Below are 22,825 nucleotides of genomic sequence, written 5' to 3'. Positions count from 1 at the left end.
TTGTCTATGGAATCGCAAAGAGTTGGACTCGACTGTGCTACTGAACAACAACAAATCTCTGTATATTGGGGTTGAGACACAGACCAATGTTCAAAAAACAATGAAGGGGAATAAATAAGAAATGTATTTAAATAACAGGAAACCAAGTTAGATCAGGTAAATAAAAATAGCGGCATTACAGAAAGGAAATAAATGCACAAGTGAAGCACAAACACAGCAAGAATAAATGCAACCGCCAGGAGGTCCAATTTTATGATCCCCAAAAGAAGGTGCCCCTATCCTTCATTATTTGCAATGGAGGGAAGGCATTTAAAAGGTGTGTGGTCCCTTTAAATGTGAATGCCAGAACTCCCTTTGGAGTTCAATTGTGCTTTTCACAACCTTGCTCCTGGTTCCATCCCCAAAATCCCCAGATATTTCCTGAGTCAGACTTGGCAACCTTAGCTTCTGGGCCTTGGTAAATGTGCTACAGAAATAGGGTTGCCAAGTCCAATTCAAGAAATATCTGGGGACTTTGGGGGTGGAGCCAGGAGATGTTGGGGGTGGAGTCAGGAGACATTAGGGGTGGAGCCAAGATCAAGGCTGTGACAAGCATAATTGAACTCCAAACGGAGTTCTGGCCATCACATTTAAAGGGACGGCACACCTTTTCAATGCCTTCCTTCCATAGGAAATAATGAAGGATAGGGGCACCTTCTTTTGGGGCTCATAGAATTGGACCCCCTCGTCCAATCTTTTTGAAACTTGGGGGGTATTTTGGGGAGAGGCACTAGATGCTATACTGAAAATTTGGTGCCTCTACCCCAAAAAACAGCCCCCCCCCAGAGCCTCAGATACCCACAGATCAATTTTCCATGATTTTCTATGGGAATAAATCTCCATAAGGAATAACAGAGTTCCCAGCAGACATTTCCCTCCCTTCCCCCCGCTTTCTGATGACCCTGAAGCGGGGGGAGGGCCTCCAAACCGGGGGATCCCCTGGCCCTACCTGGGGATTGGCAACCCTATACAGAAATGCTGCCTGTTCTATGCTAGAGCAAGGGTTAAGCCCAGCCCTCCTGACAGAGTTGTGGGGGGCGGGGAAAGGGCACAAGTTGGAGTTGCAGAGGAGAGAGTGAACAGCCTTAGACGTAAGGTGAGCAGGGGAGATCAGATTTAGCTCTGAGGGAGGGAATTAGCCATAAACTAAAGTTGTCAAATAGCCAGGAAAGAAGCCCGCCTAGCCTGCTGCTTCCCCTTTACCAAGGGATTCGTATGTAAAACCCAGCAGGAGAAAGTGTGACTAGCGGCAGCTTCCTGACTGTAACTGGTAAAGCTTCACCTTCTTGGATGGGGAGGGCGGACACACACCAGGCAGAAATAATTAGGACAAACAACATAATGCAAATGTCTGCAGCAGCAGTCCAAATTGTTCTTAAAGGAGTAGCTCTGGGGGCAAGGTTAAGGAACACAGCCCTGTTGCTCTGGGGTTCAGAGGCACTGAGTGCCCTTGTTTATAATGCAACAGGGTTCTTGTGTTTTGAACAGACTGTTCAGCTATGTCCAGAACAGTATGGGAATGACAAAGGTCACTGCTTCTGAGCTGAAGGGGCATATTTGAGGTTCAGTGGGATTGTGATGCTCTGGGTAACACAAGATACCCTCTTTAATCTTTGTGAAAATCCTGGTTCACAGAGGTAGCCTGGTAAATGTTGCTTCTCTCTCTTTTCTCTGTAGTTTGCAATGTCGTCAGTAGCCTATTTCACCCACAAGGGGATCCCTTTCCCCATGCAAGTGCACACGGAGGAAAGCATCAACTATGTGGAAAATGAATTTCAAGTACAGGACGATGATATATTTAGTATCACTTACCCCAAATCAGGTAAGGTGGATGAAAATGGATGGAAGGGAGCCACACAGGATGTTGGCACAGAGAAGGGGAGGAAACCCCTTGAAGATACATCGACAAAAATCAGTGGTGCCAGCGTGAGGGGAGAAGATGGCATTCCTTAGGGCTTATAGCAACTCTTGAACTTGTTATGAGACAAATTCTGATTTTGTTCCCTGTTCTAAGGTTGGATAAAGAGGATTAAAAAAAGGTAGAAACCCAAGAAGAAGAACAGTGGGTTTTTATATCCTGCTTTTCTCCCACTGCTTTTCTCTTTCTCTCCTCCACTTATAGCTGCTGGAATAGCCTTGGGTTAGCCATACCTATCGCAGGAGTTGTCCTTGAAAGAGCAGCTGCTGTGAGAGCTCTCTCAGCCCTACCTACCTCACGTGGTGTCTGTTGTGGAGGGAGAAGATATAGGAGATTGTAAGCCACTCTGAGTCTCTAATTCAGAGAGAATGGTGTGGTATAAATCTGCAGTCTTCTTCCTTAAGGAGTCCCAAAGTGACTTACAATCACCTCCCCTTCGTCTCCCCACAACATGCACCCCGGGAGGTAAGTGGGGCTAAAAGAGCTGTGAGAGACTGGCCCAATACCCCCCAGTAGGTTTCACGTTGAGGAGGAGTGGGGAATCAAACTGGGTTCTCCAGATTACAGTCCATGCTTAACTACTACACCATGCAGGCTCTTGAGTTTGTTCAGAGATTTTTGAATCTACATATTTCATCCTGGATAATGTAAACATTTAAATGACCAAAGGGATGTCTGTGATGGAGTTCAGATTTCCCTTGAGAAATTCAGTGATGTCTAAATGACTCCCACCACAGACAGCGAGAGCCTGCATGGTGTAGTGGTTACAACTTTGGACCAGGATTTCGGATACCCAGGTTCCAATCCAACACTCTACTACGGAAGCTCATTTGGTGACATTGGGCCAGTCATTCTCTCAGCCCTAAGCTACCTCATAGGGTTGTTGCTGTGAGGGGAAAATGGAGGCAGGAGAATGATGTAAGCTGCTTGGGTCCCCATTGGGGGAAAAAACAAGGTAAATAATAAAAGAGTATGTGTGGCATTCCTTGGCTGTCTGAACACAAGTTACTATCTGTAAATAGAGTTTGTGTAGAAAAGGAACAAAGTTTGAGTCCAGGGGTACCTTCAACATCAATAGTTGTTTTTGTGTGCATGCACACTTCATCACAAAAGTCTATATCCAGAAGTATTGTTGGTCTTGAAGGTGCCCCTGGACTCAAACTTTGTCCTGTTGCTTCAAACAAACATGACGACCCACATGAATCTGTCTAGAAAAATCTCTACATCGTAGCACTTGGAGTGATGTTTCTGGAGAGCCCTGACAGATCGTGTTTGGTCACCTTGCCAAAACCCACAACAGCTTCTCAGCAAAGAATATCCATTTTGTGGCTTCCTCCTTGTGGTCTAAGGTTGGAGAAATGGGCTTAAGTCAGGAGGAATTTTGCCAGTGAAGAATGTTCAGAGTAGCCAGCTCTTTGGGGAAAAAAACACTCCCGTTCTTGTGATCCTGTTAATGATTTTCTGAGAGGAGAGAAATATTTAGTTTGCTCCACTGTAGATGAAAGGCATGCATTGCAAAACAAACGGGATGGGGTGGGGAGGGGAGGCAGAAGAGGTTGTGGCAGTAGCTGTGATGTCACTAACCTTTTCTTGATGAGTTTGCAAGTTCAAGCACTTTTCAACTAAACCTTTTTTTTTTAATATTTTCATCTTTCTGACCCAGACAGCTCAGGCTAGCTCTATCTTGTCAGACCTCACAAGCTATGCAGGGTTGGCCCTGGTTTGTATTTGGATGGGAGGACCTCCAAGGAATGGTGGGTACTCAAAGGTTGAGTTTAGCAATTTAAAAGTATTACAGGTATCTATTACACTCTATGGCAATGGAAACTTATCACATTAAAGCTAGGATTGTCAAGTCCCTCCGCTGCTGTGACATCACCCAGAAGTGACATCATCGTGCCGGACGGTACTCTAGGACTGACGGGGCTCTTTGGGGGCGGGGATCCTCCCGGGGATCTGCTCCTTGCCAACGCGTTGGGGCCCTCCAGGGTGGAGAATCCCCTGCCCTGGTGGGAGCTTAGCAGCTCTAATTAGAGCACACACAGAGAGGCTAAACACTGGGGTAAAGGCAAAACAATTGTTGAGAGAAACTGCACTTTTTGAGAGTTGTCTCAAAAACATACAATATTTTTTAAAATGAGAAGTCAACCTCAATTTGTTTTTAAGTTTGAACTTAACTTACTCCTAGGGTTGCCAAGTCCAATTCAAGAAATATCTGGGGACTTTGGGGGTGGAGCCAGGAGACTTTGGGGATGAAGCCAGGAGACATTGGGGTGGATCCAGCAGCAAGGGCGTGATAAGCATATTTGAACTCCAAAGGAAGTTCTTGCCATCATATTTAAAGGAACTGCATACCTTTTAAATGCCTTCCCTCCTTTGGAAATAATGAAAGATAGGGACACCTTCTTTTGGGGTCATAGAATTGGACCTCCTGGTCCAATCATTTTGAAACTTGGAGGGTATTTTGGGAAGAGGCACTGGATGCTATGATACAAATTTGGTGCCTCTATCTCAAAAAACAGCCCCCTAGAGCCCTGATACCCACAGATCAATTATCCATTATTCTATGGGAATCGATCTTCATAGGGAATAATGGAGTGGCCAGCAGACATTTCCCCCCCCCTTCTGCTTTCTGATGACCCTGAAGTCGGGGAAGGGCCTCCAAATCAGGGGATCCCCTGTCCCTACCTGGGGATTGGCAACCCTAAGCTCAGAAGGCAAGTTCACCCAGTAACACTGCTTACAACAGCAGCCTTAATTCAGCATGCCTACTTCAAAGAGTGCTCCCAAATCAGTGTGCACAAGGTTGGGTCAACTCTCTTCAGCAGGAAACAGAGGCACTGCAATCTTTCTTGTGCCTAGTAGGGAGTAAACTCAGCTGAAACACTGGGATTTGTTTCCAAATAAATGTGCAAAAAGAAGAAGATTATGAAGAAGTGGGATGACGGAAGTCTGTGGAATGCAAAGCGGCTGCAAATTGATCCCAGCAGGTTCAAACGCCGGGATTGGGAAGTGAAAGAGGAGCCAGAAAGCCGGGGGGGGGGGGGGTGGCAATCCTACAAGGGCTAGGCAGTATACAGTTAACTTACCACTCCCCCCCCCCGCCCCGCTCCAGGAGGCCCTTTTATCTTTGTGTGCGTGACTGCAACCAAAGTTCCCTTCAGAAGATCAGACGAAGGGGGCTTTGAATCTTGAAAGCTGTTTATAACCCTAAAAATCTTGGTGGTCTCTTAAGGTGTTTCTGGACTCAGCTTGGCTCTTCTCGTGCAGAGGAACTGAGCTCTCCACCTTAAGCAACCGCTCACAACGGAATCGCTCCCAGACGCCATACCCCCCACCCCGCTTCAGATTTTTGGAAAGCGGGAGAGAAGGGGGCTAAACCTGGGGGGCCCCAGCAGGGCGGGAGGTTTGGGAAGCCTACTTACTCCCCTTACTCTTTTATATGACCAGAATTAAAGGCTGATAATCTCCTTTCAATAGATAAATCCTGGAGGGCTGTGCTCCTAAACAGTTTTACACAGGCAAAGCCTTTAAAATTTAGTTCAGATCATCTAATTGGGTGTGGGAAGGAAACTCTTGTTACAAGGTGAAATCACTTTGGCTTTGAATATTTTTATGGCAGCTGGCACAAATTGGTTACCTCTGCCATAAAAAAAAGTGAGCTATGGCAGATGCACTGATGTTAGCTATCTTCGCTGCATACTTGCGATGGGTAGGCCAAGTCACATTATATTGAAAATAAACACCTAAGTATTTAAAATACTTGACTTGCTCTTTCTCTTTACCATCAGTAACCCATTTGTAAAGTCTCCACTTTTTTGAGAACTAAGATTTTGGACTTCTCATAATTGAGCTGGAGCTTATTATTAGTAAAATACAGAACACAACGGGACAACAGACGTCTTAAGACTACTCTAGAGCAGGACAACAGCACCGTATCATCAGCATAAAGTAACAAGGGTACATGTAATGCACCAAATTTTGGACTATGGCAGTCAGGACCAGACAACTGAATAGCCAGGTCATTAAGGAAGAGATTGAATAAAAAGGGAGCCAAAATGCCACCCTGTTTGACACCCTTTTGGCAGCAATCTTCGATGTTAAGTTGCCTGCTAATGAGCATTTGATCGGGCAGGTGGTAGAAGTGTGTAATCTCTTAATAAGCATAAGGAGTCTTTTATCCATGTTTAGTTTATCTAGCTTAATCCAGAGGAGATCCCTGTCAACTGAATCAAATGCGCCTTTTAAATCTAAAAAAGCAACAAATAATTTCTGGTTATTATGCACAGTGTACTTGTTGACTAGATGGGATAGGGTAATGCAGTGGTCTAAAGTGGTCTTCCCTTTGCAGAAGCCCAACTGTTCAGGGCCTAGAATTTTTTCCTGCAACATCCAGAGACTGAGCTTGACTAATAGATGTTTGGAGTAAAGCTTGCCAATGATGGAGAGTAGACTAATTGGCCTGTAATTGGCAGGGTTAGTGTGATCACCTTTTTTTGTGCGGGACCACTATTGCATTCAACCATGCCAAGGGAATTATGCCAGTTCGATCTACAATTGTAAACAGAGATGCAAGGGGAGAAGCCCACCAATCTGGGTCTAATTTTAAGATTTCGGAGGAAATGGCATCCAGGCCAGAAGCCTTTCCTAATTTCAGTTGTGTAATTAATGTTTTTATTTCCTCTGGAGGGACAGGAGGCCAGTCAGGTAAATCGGCTAGAGGAAATTCAGATGGTTCAGCACAAGTTAGATCTTGATGGAACAGAACTGAGAGGTGCTGAAACCAAACATAAGAGGAAATGGCAGACATAGATGGGTCATCAGCCCGAAATGCATCCAAGTCTATGGCCCAGAACTTATTAGAATGTTTAAGGTAGTAGCATGGTATAACTCTTCCCATTGAGTTTTAATATAATTGTGCCTCTTTTTTGTGATAAGGTGGTGCAACTGAGCCTTAAGCACAAAGTATTGTGATGGCACAGTTAGGGCCTTTGAATTGCGGTATTGGTTGTAAACTTTACGCAGAAGAGTTTTTGTTTCTTTACATTCTCTGTCGAACCATCGGTGTGTAGAATTTACTAGAATAGTTGCACCTCTGCTTGGGCATCCTGAACTGACACTCAGTGATTCAGAGATATAAGATGTTAAAAAATTGTAAGTTGATATAGATACATTAGGGTCAGATGCACATATTAAGGAGGATCTGTATTATACAGCAGAGCTGAAGAGCTGTTGGGTTTTCCAAACTGTGCGATCATTCCATGGAATTCTGGGCAATAAGTCAGTCTTGTAAGGTTGCAGGGACAAGTTACAGGAGGGATAAATGTGAGGACCAATTTGAAGAGTCAAAATGAGGGGAAAATGGTAATAAAATCCCCCAATGTAAAATCTTTGACATAAGGTTTCAATAAAGGAGAGATTAAAATGTAATCAGTTACGCTACAGCCCCTCAGGGAGACAAAGGTGAATTCTCCTGAATTTGGGTAGGCAATCAAACCATTTAACCAAATTCTGTTGTATTGCATACGGAATTTGGTATGACAGATGCCTGCTGAATTTAGGCTATCTTTGGAGTATCTTGGATAGGAGAAAATGAGTGGAAGGGTGTCGTCTTGGTTAAAATCAAGGGCTTTAAAAAATATGCTACAGTCCTTCCCTACCCTAGTATTAAAGTCGCCCACTAGAATTATTTCTATAGTTGGAAATTTCCTCTCTAATTCCTCCATGAGTGTGCCCAAGTGTTCCCAATATTGCAAAAGAGTTAGCTTATCTAGAGAGGGTGGTACATATACATTCACAATAATTAAGGAGAATTTTTTGAGGAGAAGCTTGACGACCTACACCATAGAGATGTTTGCCTGTAGAGTGATGTGTTCCAAGGCAAAATGTGAGGAGACAAGTATAGACAAGCCTGCTTGAAAATGACCCTATGTATTACTCCTGAAGGCTGGGAGGGAATAGGACTTGTGCCCTTCAAGTTGAATCTGGTGTGGAGTCCAGGTTTCTTGGAGTAGTATAACATCAAACCCCTTAAGATATCTTATAAACTCAGCATCCTTAGCCTTATTCTGCCAGCCGGCCACATTCCAGGAGACGATCTTAATATCCTGAATGGTGAAGGGTTTGGATGGCGATGGGTTTATCCCTAGAACTATTGTCCATGCTGTCCTTCACCACCGCAGTCCAACAAATTAAAAACAGGTTGCTAGATACTGAGCACCAAGACCTATACAGTCTGCCTAAGAAAACTTGTTCCCCATTGAGTTTTGAGATCTCTCTTAGTACTGGGAAAATGGCCTCATATCTATCCGTCTTGCAGGTGCCACAGAAGCGTAGATCTCTTGCCAGATGCAACGCCATGCCCTCTGCCATTCTTTATGGCAGATTTAACAAGACAGCCTACTCAGTCAGATACTGTCTCTGTAAGCAAAAATGTGTGCAGTCAGTTACTCATATTCTTCTTTATTGTAATTTATATACAGATCTTCATCACAAGTATTTACATCCTCTTTTAGTGAGCATGGTTGATTCTTCTGATGCACTTAAGGTCTATAATCTTTTGAACGATACTTCATCTAGTGTCACTGAGAAAGCGGCTAAATTTCTTTATTCTGTTTTGAAGGCACGCCAGAGGATCTCATAAAAATAGTTTAAGTTTATGCTTTTCCTGATGTATATGTATGCGATCGTTCCATTTTTTTTTAACCAATTTGCTCTGATATATACATCTATATATTTTATGCCAATAAAGGCTAACTTAAACTTGAACTTGTTACAAGGTGACCCCATAACTGGTGGACTCTCTCTTAGGATCCCATTGGATGTCGGAGATCTTGGGCTTGATCCAGAAGAATGGGGACCCCACGTGGGTACGCAGTGTGTCAATGTTTACGCGGACCCCCTGGATAGAGACTGCTATGGGCCAAGAGACGGCCTTGAAATATCCTCCACCCAGGCTGCTCTCCTCTCACCTTCAGTTCCAGCTTTTCCCCAAGTCCTTTCTCCACTCCAAGGCCAAGGTAAGAAAGGAGGAAGCTCACACTGACCTGGCTTCCCACACAAAAACATTCTTCGATGTGTGACTGTTATGTCCTAGGCTCAAATGGGAGAACTGTTACTTTTGGAGGGAACTGTTACTTTTGGAGGGAAGCCGAACAAGCCAGAACTTGAACTCCACACCAGGGTTCCAGAGAAGGCCTAAGCGTGCCCAATCAGGGGAAGGATTGAAACATAAGCAGCCAATCAACATCCAGGCTCATACTGTACCCTGATAGGCCCTTAGGGCCCTGTAAATAGCCAATCCGTGTAGATAGTTAAGGACCAATCAGAAGGGGGCAAGAATTGTATAAAGGAGTGGGAAGTTTGAACAGAGCTCAGTCTGTGTGTGTGTGTTCCTGAAGTAAAGCTTGCTGAAATCGCTCTCCGACTCTGGTCTCTTACTGCGCCGACCCCAGTACTTTACACTGGCGACGAGGATGGGATTCCAGTAAGAACCAGCAACAGAACCAGGAACACGGAAAGGCGGCTAAATCCAAGCCATCTGGGTCCGCACCTCTGCTCTGCGCACACCCCCGCTCGCAAGCCGCCCAGACGCGCTGCCAAGAATGGAGGCTCCAGCCAACCTCCTACAGCCCTTTAGCATCGATCGCCCCGAGCTGTGGGACTCGTGGGTCGAAGGCTTCCAGTCATACCTGACCTTCCGGAAGATTACAGAGACTACCATGCAGTGAGCTCTGCTTATCAGTACGTGTGGCACGGAGACCGTGGACTTAGCCAGGGCTCTTCTCCAACCCAGGAAGCTCTCAGAGACACCGGTGGACGACATCATCAGCGCTCTGGAGAAGTATTTCCAGCCCCAGCCAACCAAGCTCACCCGGCACTGGGACTTCCGACAAAGGATACAGAAGGCAGGCGAAACCGCCATGGCGTTCTTAACAAGCCTGCGCCGGGTGGCAAGCCGATGCAGTTTCGCAGACCTCAATGAAGCCCTTCTCGACCAGTTTGTATGGGGCTTGAGGGACGAAAAACTAGTGCAGATACTCCTGTCCTTCTCCGAGTGCGACCTAACAAAGGCAATCGACGTGGCCACCTGCTGGGAGAAGGGCAGATCAGCAGAGCCACGGCCGACAAGACAGGTTGAGGCACACCAGATCAACCCTGAACCATCTACGGAGGACTCGGACGAGGACAGAGCTCTACAAACCGGCTATCGTTCAGCAGGAAGGAAGACCACCCACGTCCCACAGGGCATGAGACACAAGACACCACCTGCATGTGCAAGTTGCGGGGGCCAGCACGAGCGGAAGACCTGCCGATTCCGGAATGCCACTTGTTGACTCTGCAACAAGGAAGGCCACATCGCCTGCGCTTGCAGATCCAAATCCCGAGCACACGTCCCGCAAAGATCTGCACACTCCGAAGGCCAGCCAGACTTCGAAATCGACGCTCTCCACGCCCACCGATACCTGGTACAGTACCTACCCTCACCAGTCAGGCCCTCCAAAATCCGGATCAATGTAGGGATCGGGGGGGTGCCCTGCCAAATGGAGGTGGACTCTGGGTCAGCATCATCTATTATAGCGGCAGAGACATTTTTTAAAATTCCCACCAGGCTGAGGCCTCGTCTCAGGGACCCAGGGTTTACCTTATTGGACTTCCAGAAGAATAAGGTGCCTATCTTGGGAGTGGGCCCGGTCCCAGTCCAATACAAGGGGTTCAAGGGCCAGCTACAAGTGCTAGTGGTCAAGAACCACCTTACAAACCTTTTGGGTCTCGACTGGTTCAAGCCCCTCGGACTAGAGATCAGGGGGGTCAATAAGACTGTCGGAGTGGACTTTAACAAGGTTTGCGAAGAGTTCCCGGCCGTTTTCGATGGCACCTTGGGCTGCTACACGGGTCCCCCGATTACACTACACCTCGACCTCACAGTGCGGCCCATTAGGCTTAAAGCGCGGCGAGTTCCATTCGCGCTCAAGCCTAAAATTGAGGAGGAACTGGATAAATTGATTGCACAGGGAATACTAGAGCCTGTCACCCACACAACCTGGGAAACTCCCATCGTGACTCCAGTCAAGCCCAGTGGGGAGGTGCGGATTTGTGCAGACTATAAGTGCACCCTCAACAAGGCTCTTCAGGCCCACGCATACCCTGTGCCCATCGTCAGCCACGTTCTAGCCACCCTAGCCAGCGCAAAAAATTTTGGCAAGTTGGACTTGGCCCAAGCTTACCAACAGCTGCCGGTGGATGAGGCCACGGCCAACACCCAAACAATTGTGACCCACCGGAGGGCCTTTAGAGTAAAGCGGTTGCAATTTGGCGTGAGTGTGGCTCCGGGGTTGTTCCAGGAACTAATGGACTCCCTTTTAAAAGGACTTCCCAGAGTCACTCCATTCTTCGATGATGTGCTGATCGCGGCAGCCTCGCCTGAAGAATTCGCTGCCCGCCTTAGAGGAGTCCTACAACGTTTTGAAACAGCCGGCCTCAAGGTCAAATGGGAGAAGTGCCTCCTGGGCGTGGATCGGGTGGAATTCCTGGGGTTCCCCATCGATGCCCAGGGGGTCCACCCCTCCGACGCCAAGCTGCGTGCCATCAGAGATGCTCCAGCGCCCACCAACAAGCAAGAACTCCAGGCCTTCCTCAGCCTCCTAAACTTTTATCATGCTTTTCTCCCCCACAAGGCAGCGGTGGCCGAACCCCTGCACCGGCTTCTAGACAAGAACCGACCCTGGGCGTGGGGCCGCCAGCACGCTAAAGCCTTCCAGGATATCAAGGGCCTCCTGATGTCCAACTCCGTCCTTGCCCATTTCGACGAGACCCTGCCTTTGGCCCTTGCATGCGACGCATCCCCTTATGGCGTGGGGGCAGTTCTGGGCCACCGACTCCCTGATGGGACCAAAGTCCCTATCGCGTACTACTCACGGACCCTCTCGTCAGCGGAGCGGAACTACGCCCAAATCAACAAAAAAGGGTTGGCAGTCGTGGCCGGCGTCAAAAAATTTCATGATTACATCTACGGCCGGCCCTTTACCCTCTATACGGACCACAAACCCCTCTTGGGCCTCTTTGCATCAGACCGGCAGACCCCTCAGGTGTTGTCCCCACGGGTCCTCCGTTGGTCCATTTTTCTAGCCGGCTACACTTATACCCTAGTGCATCGCCCGGGCAAGGCAATGGGCCATGCTGACGCCCTGAGCCGCTTGCCCTTGCCTGACGTGGATCCCGATCCAGCCCCGGCTCATCAGATCCTACTGATGGACATGCTTCCAGACAGGCCATTGCTCGCCCGCGACGTTGCTGCCCGCTCCACTCGTGATCCAGTCCTCTCCCGTGTCTTGGACTGGGTGGGGAGGGGGTGGCCCAAGGGCTCGACTGGGCCGGAATTTACTCTGTTTGCCGCCCGGAAAGACGAACTATCCACCCCCAAAGGCTGCCTACTATGGGGCAACAGAGTCGTCATCCCCAAACCCTTGCAATACCAAGTGCTGAGAGCCCTGCACGAGGCACACCCAGGCATAGTCCGCATGAAGGCTCTCGCACGGAGCTATGTCTGGTGGCCCGGCCTCGATGCAGAAATTGAGGCTTGGGTTAAAAGGTGCCCGACGTGCCAGGTGTCAAGGCCTGACCCCCCACGTGGCCCAGTGCAATCATGGGAATCCACCAAAAACCCCTGGTCAAGACTGCATATGGACTTTGCTGGCCCCTTCCATGGGCGGACTCTACTCATACTAGTGGATTCATACTCCAAGTGGTTGGAGGTGGTCCAGGTGCCCTCGCCATCATCGCAGGCGACCATCAGGGCTCTGAGGGCCATCTTTGCAACCCACGGTTTGCCGGAGACCATCGTCACCAACAACGGCACAGCATTCACGTCTGCAGTGTTCCAGGACTTCTTGGCCAGGAACCTCATCAGGCACATTCGCTCTGCCCCATTTCATCCAGCCACCAACGGCCAGGCAGAGCGGATGGTGCGCACGGCAAAGGAGGCCTTGAACCGTCTGGGCTCCTCAGACTGGCCAAAAGACATGGCGTGTTTCCTAATGGCCTACTGGACCACACCCACCGCCTCCACAGGTCGCAGTCCAGCAGAACTCCTCATGGGCCGCCGCATCAGCACCCTGCTGGACAAGCTTCACCCTGACCGAGCCCCAGACAGGCGACCGGCGCCGGAACACCTTAAAGCCCCCAGAGGGTTCTACCCAGGTGAGACAGTGTGGGCACGGAACTATGCCACCACTGGCCCCGCCTGGCTCCCTGGAAAGGTGGACCACGTCAGCAGACCGGTCTCCTATGCAGTGACCTTGGAGGGTGGACATCTCCTGAGGCGACACATCGACCAACTCCGAGGTCGCCTGCCTGCCAGGGAGCCAAGGTCAGAGGCTCCAGATCCGGACAACGTAAGTCCCCGAGAGCCTGACGCAGAACAGGGTTCCGTGGAACCCGCTTCGGCCCAGCAGGAGGAGACCCCTGACCGCGCAGCTGAACCCAGGTCTCCCGGGGCCGCCGTCCCCGATATCTCCAGCTCTGCAGCCGCGGAACCACCAACCGAGTCGGAACGCCCAGTCCCCTCGGAGCTCTGACGCTCGACACGAGACTGCCGCCCTCCGGCATATCTCCAGGACTATGTCACCTGATAGCTGGAACTATGCGGGGAGGGGTGTTGTATCCTAGGCTCAAATGGGAGAACTGTTACTTGGGAGGGAACTGTTACTTTTGGAGGGAAGCCGAACAAGCCAGAGCTTGAACTCCACACCAGGGTTCCCCCATCCCTACCAGCTTCAATGTGGCTGCGCGGGGCTTCTAAACTGTGGGAGGAGAGTTTGCTCCCCTCCTTCCTGGAACCGGAAGTGAGGGGGAGCGAACTCTCCTATCACAGGACCTTCAAAGGCTTAGAAGCCGCATTGAAGCTGGTAAAGACCAGCCTAGGCTGGGGGAGGAGCTGAGCGGAGCACGCACCGTCTTCCAGCGCCCCGAAGGAAGGAAGGAAGGCAGCGGCGGGGGGGGGGGGGCAATCCTGCCAGAGGGAAGGAGGCGCCCTTTGGAAGCTGGCACCCTAGGCCATCGCCTAGTTCGCCAACTCCCATGCGCCGGCTCTGGATAATCCATGTCAGGTAGGGTTGGCAGGAGGTGGCATGTCATCCTTACATTTGGGACTGAGTATGAATTATTTATTGTGAAAACCATGCTTCCCAATACGGGTACATTACCACCAGTTGAGAACCGCTGCCTTAATAACCACGGCCTTATCAACAAGTCTTCCAGAACAACTCCATTTTACTACAGCCCTAGGTTTAATTTGGTTCTTTTCTTATACAGAATAATTAATGTATAAGAACTTCTGAAGAACAAGTTCAGACAGATGACTTAATGGTAGCCAGTTCGGTTCAGTTTATTGATACGGTCAAGGACCAGCACAAGTCACATTTTGTTTCATTTATTCATTTCATTTACATAAAAACAGTACAGATTATAGATGAATTACAGGGGATCAGTCCAATATTAAAAATGTATCAGATGCATGAAATATATTAATATACATTATTACAAGTTAAATATACAATTATTGCTAAAATTCTATTATGCTACATAAAATTTCTTGGCAAATTTTTCAAGCAGCTGTGAAAAACCTCACACTGAGGTAACCTGGTAACCAGGATTCTGCCCTAATAAATTTCATATCTCACAGGTGATCTACACTTCGCGCAATCCCAAAGATGTGCTGGTCTCACACTACTATTTCTCTAAGGCCGTCAAACTGTGGAAGGACCTTGGGACCTTGGAAGAGACGCTGAAGGAGTTCCTGAGTGGGAATGGTATGGAAGCTGGCAAACTAGATATGTCCTCCTTTAGCTGAGTTTCCACATCTGCACACCCATCCAGGCCTCATCCTGATGCACTCCAGTCCCCTCCTTGAACCAGAAGTGCAAGCCAACAGTCATGGTGCCTAGGGTTGCCATCATCCAAGCCGAACCTGGTGTTCTCCTGAAATTATACCAGCGGATCAATTATCCATTATACCCTATGAAAATCGGTCTCCATAGGGAATAATACAGTGAGGAGCAGACATTTCCCTCTCCCCACTTTCTGTTGACCCTTAAGCAGGGGGAGGGTCTCCAAACCGGGGGATCCCCTGCTCCCACCTGGGGATTGGCAGCCCTAAATAAAATCCCTGCTGAGGTTGCTGCTCTCTCCAACCAGACCCCACCCCATGCTCCTCCCCCAAATCGCTAGGAATTCCCCCAGCTGGAGCTGGCAACTCTATGTGATGCATAATTACTAGCAGCAGACTCTAGAAAAGAGCAAGAGTTTGGTAGCGCCTTAAAGATTAACCAAATTTGTGGCAGGGTATGAGCTTTCACGAGTCACTGCTCACTTCTTCCAATGCAGCTCAAATGAAGAAGTGAGCAGTGACTCGTGAAAGCTCATACCCTGCCACAAATTTGATTAATCTTTAAGGCGCTACCAAACTCTTGCTCTTTTCTTCTGCTACAGGCAGACTGACTCGGCTCCCCAATTTGATCTAGCAAACTCTAGTATAGTGTCAGTTGTCAAGGCTCAAAAGAAATCCTGGGAACTCTAGTGTTGTGAGGGTTCTGAGAATGTTCTGTCATTTTATATTTGTGTCCTTTCCATCTTTGATGGAAGTCATAATATTGTACATGGGGTTATCCTATTTTATTCTCTCAAGAATCCTCTGAATTGAGAATAAGGGAAGGTTATTTTCAGAAAAATAAAAGATAAATGAGGGAGGGCAGGATAGAGGTTTCCAAGAATAATCTCAGTGTAGAACTGGATAGAGAGAACCAGGCGTCATTTTGTAGAAAAAAGTGTCAGAGCTCATTAGTGTGATTCATTTACATAACTCATTTGCATATGCCACACACCCCTGACACCACCAGAAGGTGTACTAAACTATACCAGCTCAGCATCTACCTTAAAATGCTTCTTGAATTGTCATAATAAAATCTTAGTCCCATCATACTTTTTAAATGACTTTCTCCTATGTGGTCACAGTGGCTTGATTAAGAGTTCCACCTGTCTGCTTTACATGTCTTGGCTGTTTTCCCATTTTTCATGGGGAAAAATATTAGAAAGTTTGCCAAATCTTAAGAGTTCAACAAAATTCTCACAGTGGGTTTGAACAATGGAGTTCAGAAGCAAGTATTGGGCAGGGAGGAGTGTAAGAAAGATAGAACACAATAAAATTAAGAGGGTCCAGAGCGCTGCTCCTGTGAGCTCCTGCCCAAAATGAGGCCTGGAGAGAACTTTCCCACTCCCACCAAAATAGAATTTGGAGGTACCCAATGAAGTTGATGGGCAGTGGCTCAGTGGCAGGGTCTCTGCTTTGCATGCAGAAGGTCCCAGGTTCAGTTCCCAGCATCTGCTCTTAAAAGGATCTGGCAGAAGGTGATGTGAAAGACCTTTGTCCTGAGATCCTGCTGCCAGTCAGAGTGGATGATATTAACCTTAAGAAATTAATGATTTGACACAGTATAAAACAGCTTTGTGTGTTGACAAGCAGTGGATTCAGAACAGACAAAAGAAAGTACTTATTCACACAGTTCATAATAAGTGAATTGGATTCTTAGCCATTAAAACAGAATTTTCTCATTTTTTAGAGTTCTGTCATGTCACCCCTCATTTTGTTTGTTTGTTTTTGCTAAACTAAGAAATCCCAGGTGTTTCAGCCTTGCCTTATTCCTAGTCTGTGCTAGTTTTGGCAGCCCATTTCTGAACTTTCCTCAGCTCTTCAGTTTCCTTTTGAGGTATTTTCACATCCTATTTCCAGTGCCTTATGGTTCTTGGTTTGATCATGTGAAGAGCTGGATACCAATGAAGGACAGAGACAATGCCTTCTTTATTACCTATGAAGAGTTGCAGCAGGTATGGTTTTAAGTTTCCTCAGCTTATAAGGTTCCAACTTTTCTTTTAGAAAATCTTGGTTTTGTGGGATGAGTGCCTTGGAACATTCCAGAATCTCTCTCCCATAAGTATTTTTAAAAGAAAAAAGGACCTCTGTGAACATAGTGCTCCATATCGTGTGCAGAGGGACTTTGTGAAGAAACTGCTTCCTCATCTTTGTATGGCAACATATATAGAATTTTGCAACTCATGGGAATTATATAGCTAAGTTGTTGAATGGTCCCTGGTTGCTGTGCTAACTGAGAGGTGGCATGGGACGGGATGGCGGGCAGATAGTTCAAGCTGAAAGAGAGGCTTCTTGGTCATCTGCAGGAGGTGGTGGCAGCTACAAACATAGACAGCTTCAAGAGGGGATTGGATAAACATATGGAACAGAAGTCCATCAGTGGCTATTAGCCACAGGGTGCTGATGGAACTCTCTGCCTGGGGCAGTGATGCTCTGTATTCTTGGTGCTTGGGGGAGCAACAGTGAGAGGGCTTCTAGTGTCTTGGCCCCACTGATGAACCTCCTGATGGCACCTGGTCTTTTTGGCCACTGTGTGACACAGTCTCTTCCCATATATGCCCTCCCCATATATGCCCCAGAGGTCACTTTGTTCAGCCTCCCAAAATCTTCTGACCATCCCCGACCCAAGAGATGCTCATCTTGCCTCTATCAGGGCCAGGTCTTTCTCAGTCCTGGCCCCAACCTGGTGGAATTAGCTCCCTATGGAGATCCAGGCCCCACCTGGCTTGTTAGCCTTTCGTAGGGCCTGTAAAACGGAGCTGTTCTGCCAGGTTTTTGGGTGAGGCGGCGGGCATCTATTCACCAGATACGTTGGCCTCCCCTACTGTACTATCCTACTGCGCTGTTTTGCTGCATCATATTGTTATACCATCTTGGTCCTGTTGAACTATTCTGTTGGACTGAACATCCTAATCAGTTTTTATTGTTATGCTGTTTTATTGTTATGTTGATTTTATTGTGATTTTATTATTCATGTTGTGCTTCGCTCTGAGCCCCTATGGGGAATGGGCAGAATATAAATAAACAGATAATAATAAACAGAGTGTTGGACTGGATGGGCCATTGGCCTGATCCAACGTGGCTACTCTTATGTTCTTAAAATGGGGGGCAGAGAGCCCCGCACACACATGGTTGCAGCCTTGCCAAAGGAACCCAACAAAATGGTCACAAATATTTATCTTGCTAAGTGTCCAATGTGAGCATATAGCACATTATCAGCCTATGAAGCCATGGCTCAGTGGTAGAGCATCCACTTTTAATGCAGACGGTCCCAGGTTCAATCCCAGGCATCCCCAGGTAAAAGGATTAAGTAGTCAGTGATATGGAAGACTTTTACTGAAGAGCCTGGAGAGCCACTGACAGTCTGAATAGACAATACTGACTTTGATGGATCAAGGGTCTAATTCAGCATAAGGCAGCTTAAATGTGTTCATTTGGCCTCTGCTTTTGTCCTTCCCAGGATCTACGAGGCAGTGTTGAGAGGATCTGCCACTTCCTTGGGAAGGAGCTCAGTAGCCAGCAAATTGACTCTGTGGTGGAAAATGCCTCTTTCCAGAAGATGAAGGATAACAAGATGTCCAATTTCACCTTAGCTGGAGATCTCATCATGGACCACAAGAAGGGGAAACTCATGAGAAAAGGTAACAAGTAGAGCTGAAGGGATCTTTAGGGCTTGTTTGTGTACTTTTGCTGGAACTTCTGAGAGTGAAGGTAATTTATACATTATAGGTTGGGTTCAGGGTCTCCCAGCCTTTGTGCAAGTCAGAGGAGAGTTGCAGTTCCCTTCAGTATCTTATGCATGCACTTCTTTCTTCACCCAAAGAATAAATAACACATGGAATTCAATGCCATAGAAGTGGTAGCAGCCACAAAAGCTCAGTTCCAGCTACAAAGTGTTTGCACTATTTCTACTTGAATGAATACAGACTGGAGCTTCCATAGCCAACAGATATTCATGATTGTAATGGCTGCAGATGGAGCTTAAAAGTTGAAGAGGGTGTCTTTACTGAAACCGGTCCTGAGCTTCTTGAATTGGTTGCAGCGTCCATTCCTTTGTTATTCTTCAATTATCCATTTCAGGATAATTTTGGAATAGTAGTTGGACTGTGCACTGATATTGTTTATGGACATTATGTGTTTAATCTTATAAACAGTGCCTATTTGTCAGCTACATTTATTTTCTTTATTACAATATATAGAGGCTGGTACAGAAATGGTTGTCATAATTGTTCCTTATTGCGCTACACAGTTTCCCATTGTTTACCAACCATTTCAAACTGTGGTTCTTTCTTGGTTTTGGAGAATCCACTACTCACATCTGACTGCAGAGGGTGGACACCGAAGACCCAACCTGTGTCCTCTGTAAAGCGGCTGTTTGGAGACAGTGCTTGTCTACACTAGGGCTTGGCGGCTCCTCTAGCCATTAACAGGCAGAAAATCTGCATGTAAAGTTCTCCCAATCTCTGCATTTACATGCATCAAAAGTCTATGGGCAATCCCAGCAGGGACAAAGATGCTGAGTCTGCCACAGAGGGGGATCCCAGTGAGAACTGAGATGTATTAAGATAGGGCTAAAAGCAGATGAACAGGAAAGCTGGGCTGCAGACTCTAGCTTTGTTTTTCTGTTTCCTTCCCCCCCCCCTCCAGTTTGCTCATTTGAGAGTCAGTTTGGTGTAGTGATTAAGTGTGTGGACTCTTGTCTGGAAGAACCAGGTTTGATTCCCCACTCCTCCACTTGCAGCTGCCGGAATGGCCTTGGGTCAGCCATAGCTTTTGTGGAAGTTGTCCTTGAAAGGGCAGCTGCTGTGAGAGCTCTCTCAGCCCCACTCACCTCACAGGGTGTCTGTTGTGTGTGTGGGGTGGGAGAGAAGGTAAAGGAGATTGTGACTGCTCTGAGACTCTGAGATTCAGAGTATAGGGCGGGATATAAATCCAATATCTTCTTCTTCTTCAGATTTTCATGGACCAATACACTGTAGAAGTAGTGTGAGGTGAATTCTGTGAGTTCAGTGAAGTGAACTCTATAGCTGCCCAGTCATAAAAGTTCTGAAATAGTGGCAGAAGGTGAAAGAATAGGGATGTCCTTTATTTATGTATATCTGGACTCCATTTTTCGACCCAATGGGGGAACTAAAGTGAGTTACAACACCATTCTCTCCTCCTCCATTTTATCCTCACAGCAACCCAATGAGGTAGGTGAGACTGAGGGACAATGACTGGCCCAAGGGGACCCAGTTATCTTCTATGGCAGAGGGGGGATGATGATGAAGATGATGATATTGGATTTATACCCCACACTTCACTCTGAAACTCAGAGAGAGCAGCTCACAATCTACCTTACCTTCTTCCCCCACAACAGACTCCCTGTGAGGTGGGTGGGGCTGAGAGAGCTCTCCCAGAAGCTGCCCTTTCAAGGACAGCTCTGTGAGAGCTATGACTGACCCAAGGCGACTCCAGCAGCTGCAAGTGGAGAAGTGGGGAATTAAACCCAGTTCTGCCAGATAAGAGTCCACGCACTTAACCACTACACCAAACTAGATTCGAAGTTGGGCCTCCCAGATCTCAGTCTGACACTAATGCTGGCTAGCTCTCCCTTCTGGCAGGCTCTTTGTGTAAGAGTCAAATAGAAAGTTCCGTTTTCTTCTATGTGTGCGTGTGTGTGAGAGAGACAGAGTTTCTGAATGGGTTATTCCAGCCATGTAGCCTGTGGTGGTACAACTTCATGCGAGGACTGTGCCACATTAGAAGCAACATCTTCCAATTAACCCTCCAGGAGTCTCTGCTGTTTCACACTGCCATCTCCTCAGAACTTATTACAAGTTGCTGTTTCTAAAGTAGCAGAGTCATTGCAGGAGGTTGTACCACCAACACGGAGTTCTTGTACATTCCCTTTGTGTTAACTGGCTCCTCTTGAATTGTTCCAGGAATCTCTGGGGACTGGAAGAACCACTTGACTGTGGCACAAAGTGAACTCTTTGACCGTGTCTATCGGGAGAATATGCGGGGTGTGAACATGACCTTCCCATGGGACTGAAGAATCCCAGAGTGTTCTGCATTCCCCACAGAACAGACGTGTCATCTGGTCCAGATCTAGGGTTCCCAGATGGCAGGAGATCCCCCAATTTTGGAAGTTTTTGCCTGCTGGCAGCCAGCTGGCTAGCTTGAGAAGCCCCACCCCCAAAGAGCAATGCCAGTGTGAAATGTCCCTGATAGGGTTAGAGGGACGCTACGGATAAAAGGGGGCTCACACTGTAGAATCACAGTGACAACATCAGGATGCATACAACGTGGATTCCAATGTCTCTACACTAATGCACAGATTATGGGAAACAAACAGGAGGAACTGGAAGTCCTAATAAAGGAAGGAGACTATGACATAATAGGCCTTACAGAAACATGGTGGGATGACACTCACAACTGGAATATTAGGATTCAGGGGTACAACTTATTTAAAAGGGACAGGCAAATGAGAAAGGGTGGAGGCGTAGCAGCATATGTGAAGGAGGTATATACTTGTGAGGAAATATGTGAATCAGAGCATGGCAGCTCAGTTGAGAGTCTCTGGGTAAAAATAAAAGGAGTAAGAAACAACAGTGATATTATTGTGGGGGTCTGCTATAGACCACTAAGTCAGGCAGAGGACTTGGATGAGATACTTCTACAGCAGATTGCAAAGTTCTCCAAGAGAAGAGATACAGTGATCAAGGGAGATTTCAATTACCTGGACATCTGTTGGAAGTCCAACTCTGCTAAAAGTGAAAAGTCAAATAGATTCCTGACTTGTCTTGCTGACAACTTCCTTTTTCAGAAAGTGAAGAAGGAAACAAGGGGATCTGCTATCTTGAATTTGATTCTCACCAACAAGGAAGAATTGATTGAAGAAGTGGAAATAGTGGGCACCCTGGGCAGTAGTGACCATGTGATTTTGGAATTTACAGTCTTAGGTAGGGTTGCCAAGTCCAATTCAAGAAATATCTGGGGACTTTGGGGGTGGAGCCAGGAGACTTTGGGGGTGGAGCCAGGAAACATTGGGAGAGGAGCCAGGAACAAGGGTGTGACAAGCATCATTGAACTCCAAGAGAGCATTTAAAGGGACCGCACACCTTTTTAAATGTCTTCCTTCCATAGGAAATAATGAAGGATAGGGGCACCTTCTTTTGGGGCTCATAGAATTGGACCCCATGGTCCAATCATTTTGAAACTTGGGGGGTACTTTGGGGAGAGGCACTAGATGCTATACTGAAAATTTGGTGCCTCTATCTCAAAAAACAGCTCCCCCAGAGCCCCCGAAACCTCCAGATCAATTCCCCATTATACCCTATGAGAATCCATCTCCACACAGGGAATAATGAAGCGCCCAGCAGACATATCCCCCACCCCTCTGTTTCTGGGGATTGGCCTCTCTACTCACGAGTTGCTGCCAATTTCTTCAAAGTAACACAGACACCCCACCCCAAGAGGAAGCCTTTCAATTGGAGACTGAAGCCTCCGTAGGGGGACAGGCACATGGTCCTCTGGGGGTGGGGCTTCCCCCCACTGACCTGCTGACTGGGGGTGGGAAGGAGCTTGGGAAAGTGGGAAGAACCCCCGCTGGGACCTGGGGATTGGCAAGCCTAGTCTTAGGGAAGGGGAAAGCTATATGTAGTCAGACTTATAGGTTGGACTTCAGAAAGGCAAACTTTGATAAACTTAGAACTATGCTGGGTAAAATCCCGTGGTCAGAAATACTTAGGAGGAAGGGGGTTCAGGAGGGGTGGAGTTTCTTAAAAGCAAAATACCGAAAGTGCAATCACAGATGATTCCTATGAGAAGAAAAAATGGAAAAAGCCTAAAGAAGCCAAAGTGGCTTCATAAACAGCTCTCTAAAGACTTGTGAAATAAAAAGACTCCTTTAGGAATTGGAAGGAGGGCCTTATAACCAAGGATGAATATAAAAAAATCAC

General features: G+C 47.3%; 1 protein-coding gene across 1 annotated transcript; it reads left to right on the top strand.

Moving 5' to 3' along the window:
* Positions 1 to 1,091: 1,091 nt before the first annotated feature.
* LOC132571333 (sulfotransferase 2B1-like) lies at positions 1,092 to 21,470 on the top strand. Its single transcript, XM_060238141.1, has 7 exons — positions 1,092 to 1,135; positions 1,717 to 1,861; positions 8,768 to 8,976; positions 14,640 to 14,766; positions 16,743 to 16,837; positions 18,343 to 18,523; positions 20,807 to 21,470. The coding sequence occupies exons 2-7, from the start codon at positions 1,723 to 1,725 to the stop codon at positions 20,914 to 20,916; spliced, it is 861 nt and encodes a 286-aa protein (XP_060094124.1). The 5' UTR covers positions 1,092 to 1,135; positions 1,717 to 1,722; the 3' UTR covers positions 20,917 to 21,470.
* Positions 21,471 to 22,825: the final 1,355 nt, after the last annotated feature.

The sequence above is a fragment of the Heteronotia binoei genome, chromosome 5 (genome assembly GCF_032191835.1).
Source record: "Heteronotia binoei isolate CCM8104 ecotype False Entrance Well chromosome 5, APGP_CSIRO_Hbin_v1, whole genome shotgun sequence".
Lineage (NCBI taxonomy): Eukaryota > Metazoa > Chordata > Lepidosauria > Squamata > Gekkonidae > Heteronotia > Heteronotia binoei.
This window is presented reverse-complemented; position numbering and strand designations above follow the sequence as displayed.

What these genes read in the sequence shown, in the direction of transcription:
- LOC132571333 (XM_060238141.1), top strand. Translation starts at nt 1,723, where the DNA reads ATGTCGTCAGTAGCCTATTTCACCCACAAGGGGATCCCTTTCCCCATG. An exon ending in TATCACTTACCCCAAATCAG is followed by an intron (nt 1,862 to 8,767) that starts GTAAGGTGGATG and finishes ACTCTCTCTTAG; the next exon opens with GATCCCATTGGATGTCGGAG. An exon ending in GGAGTTCCTGAGTGGGAATG is followed by an intron (nt 14,767 to 16,742) that starts GTATGGAAGCTG and finishes TCCTATTTCCAG; the next exon opens with TGCCTTATGGTTCTTGGTTT.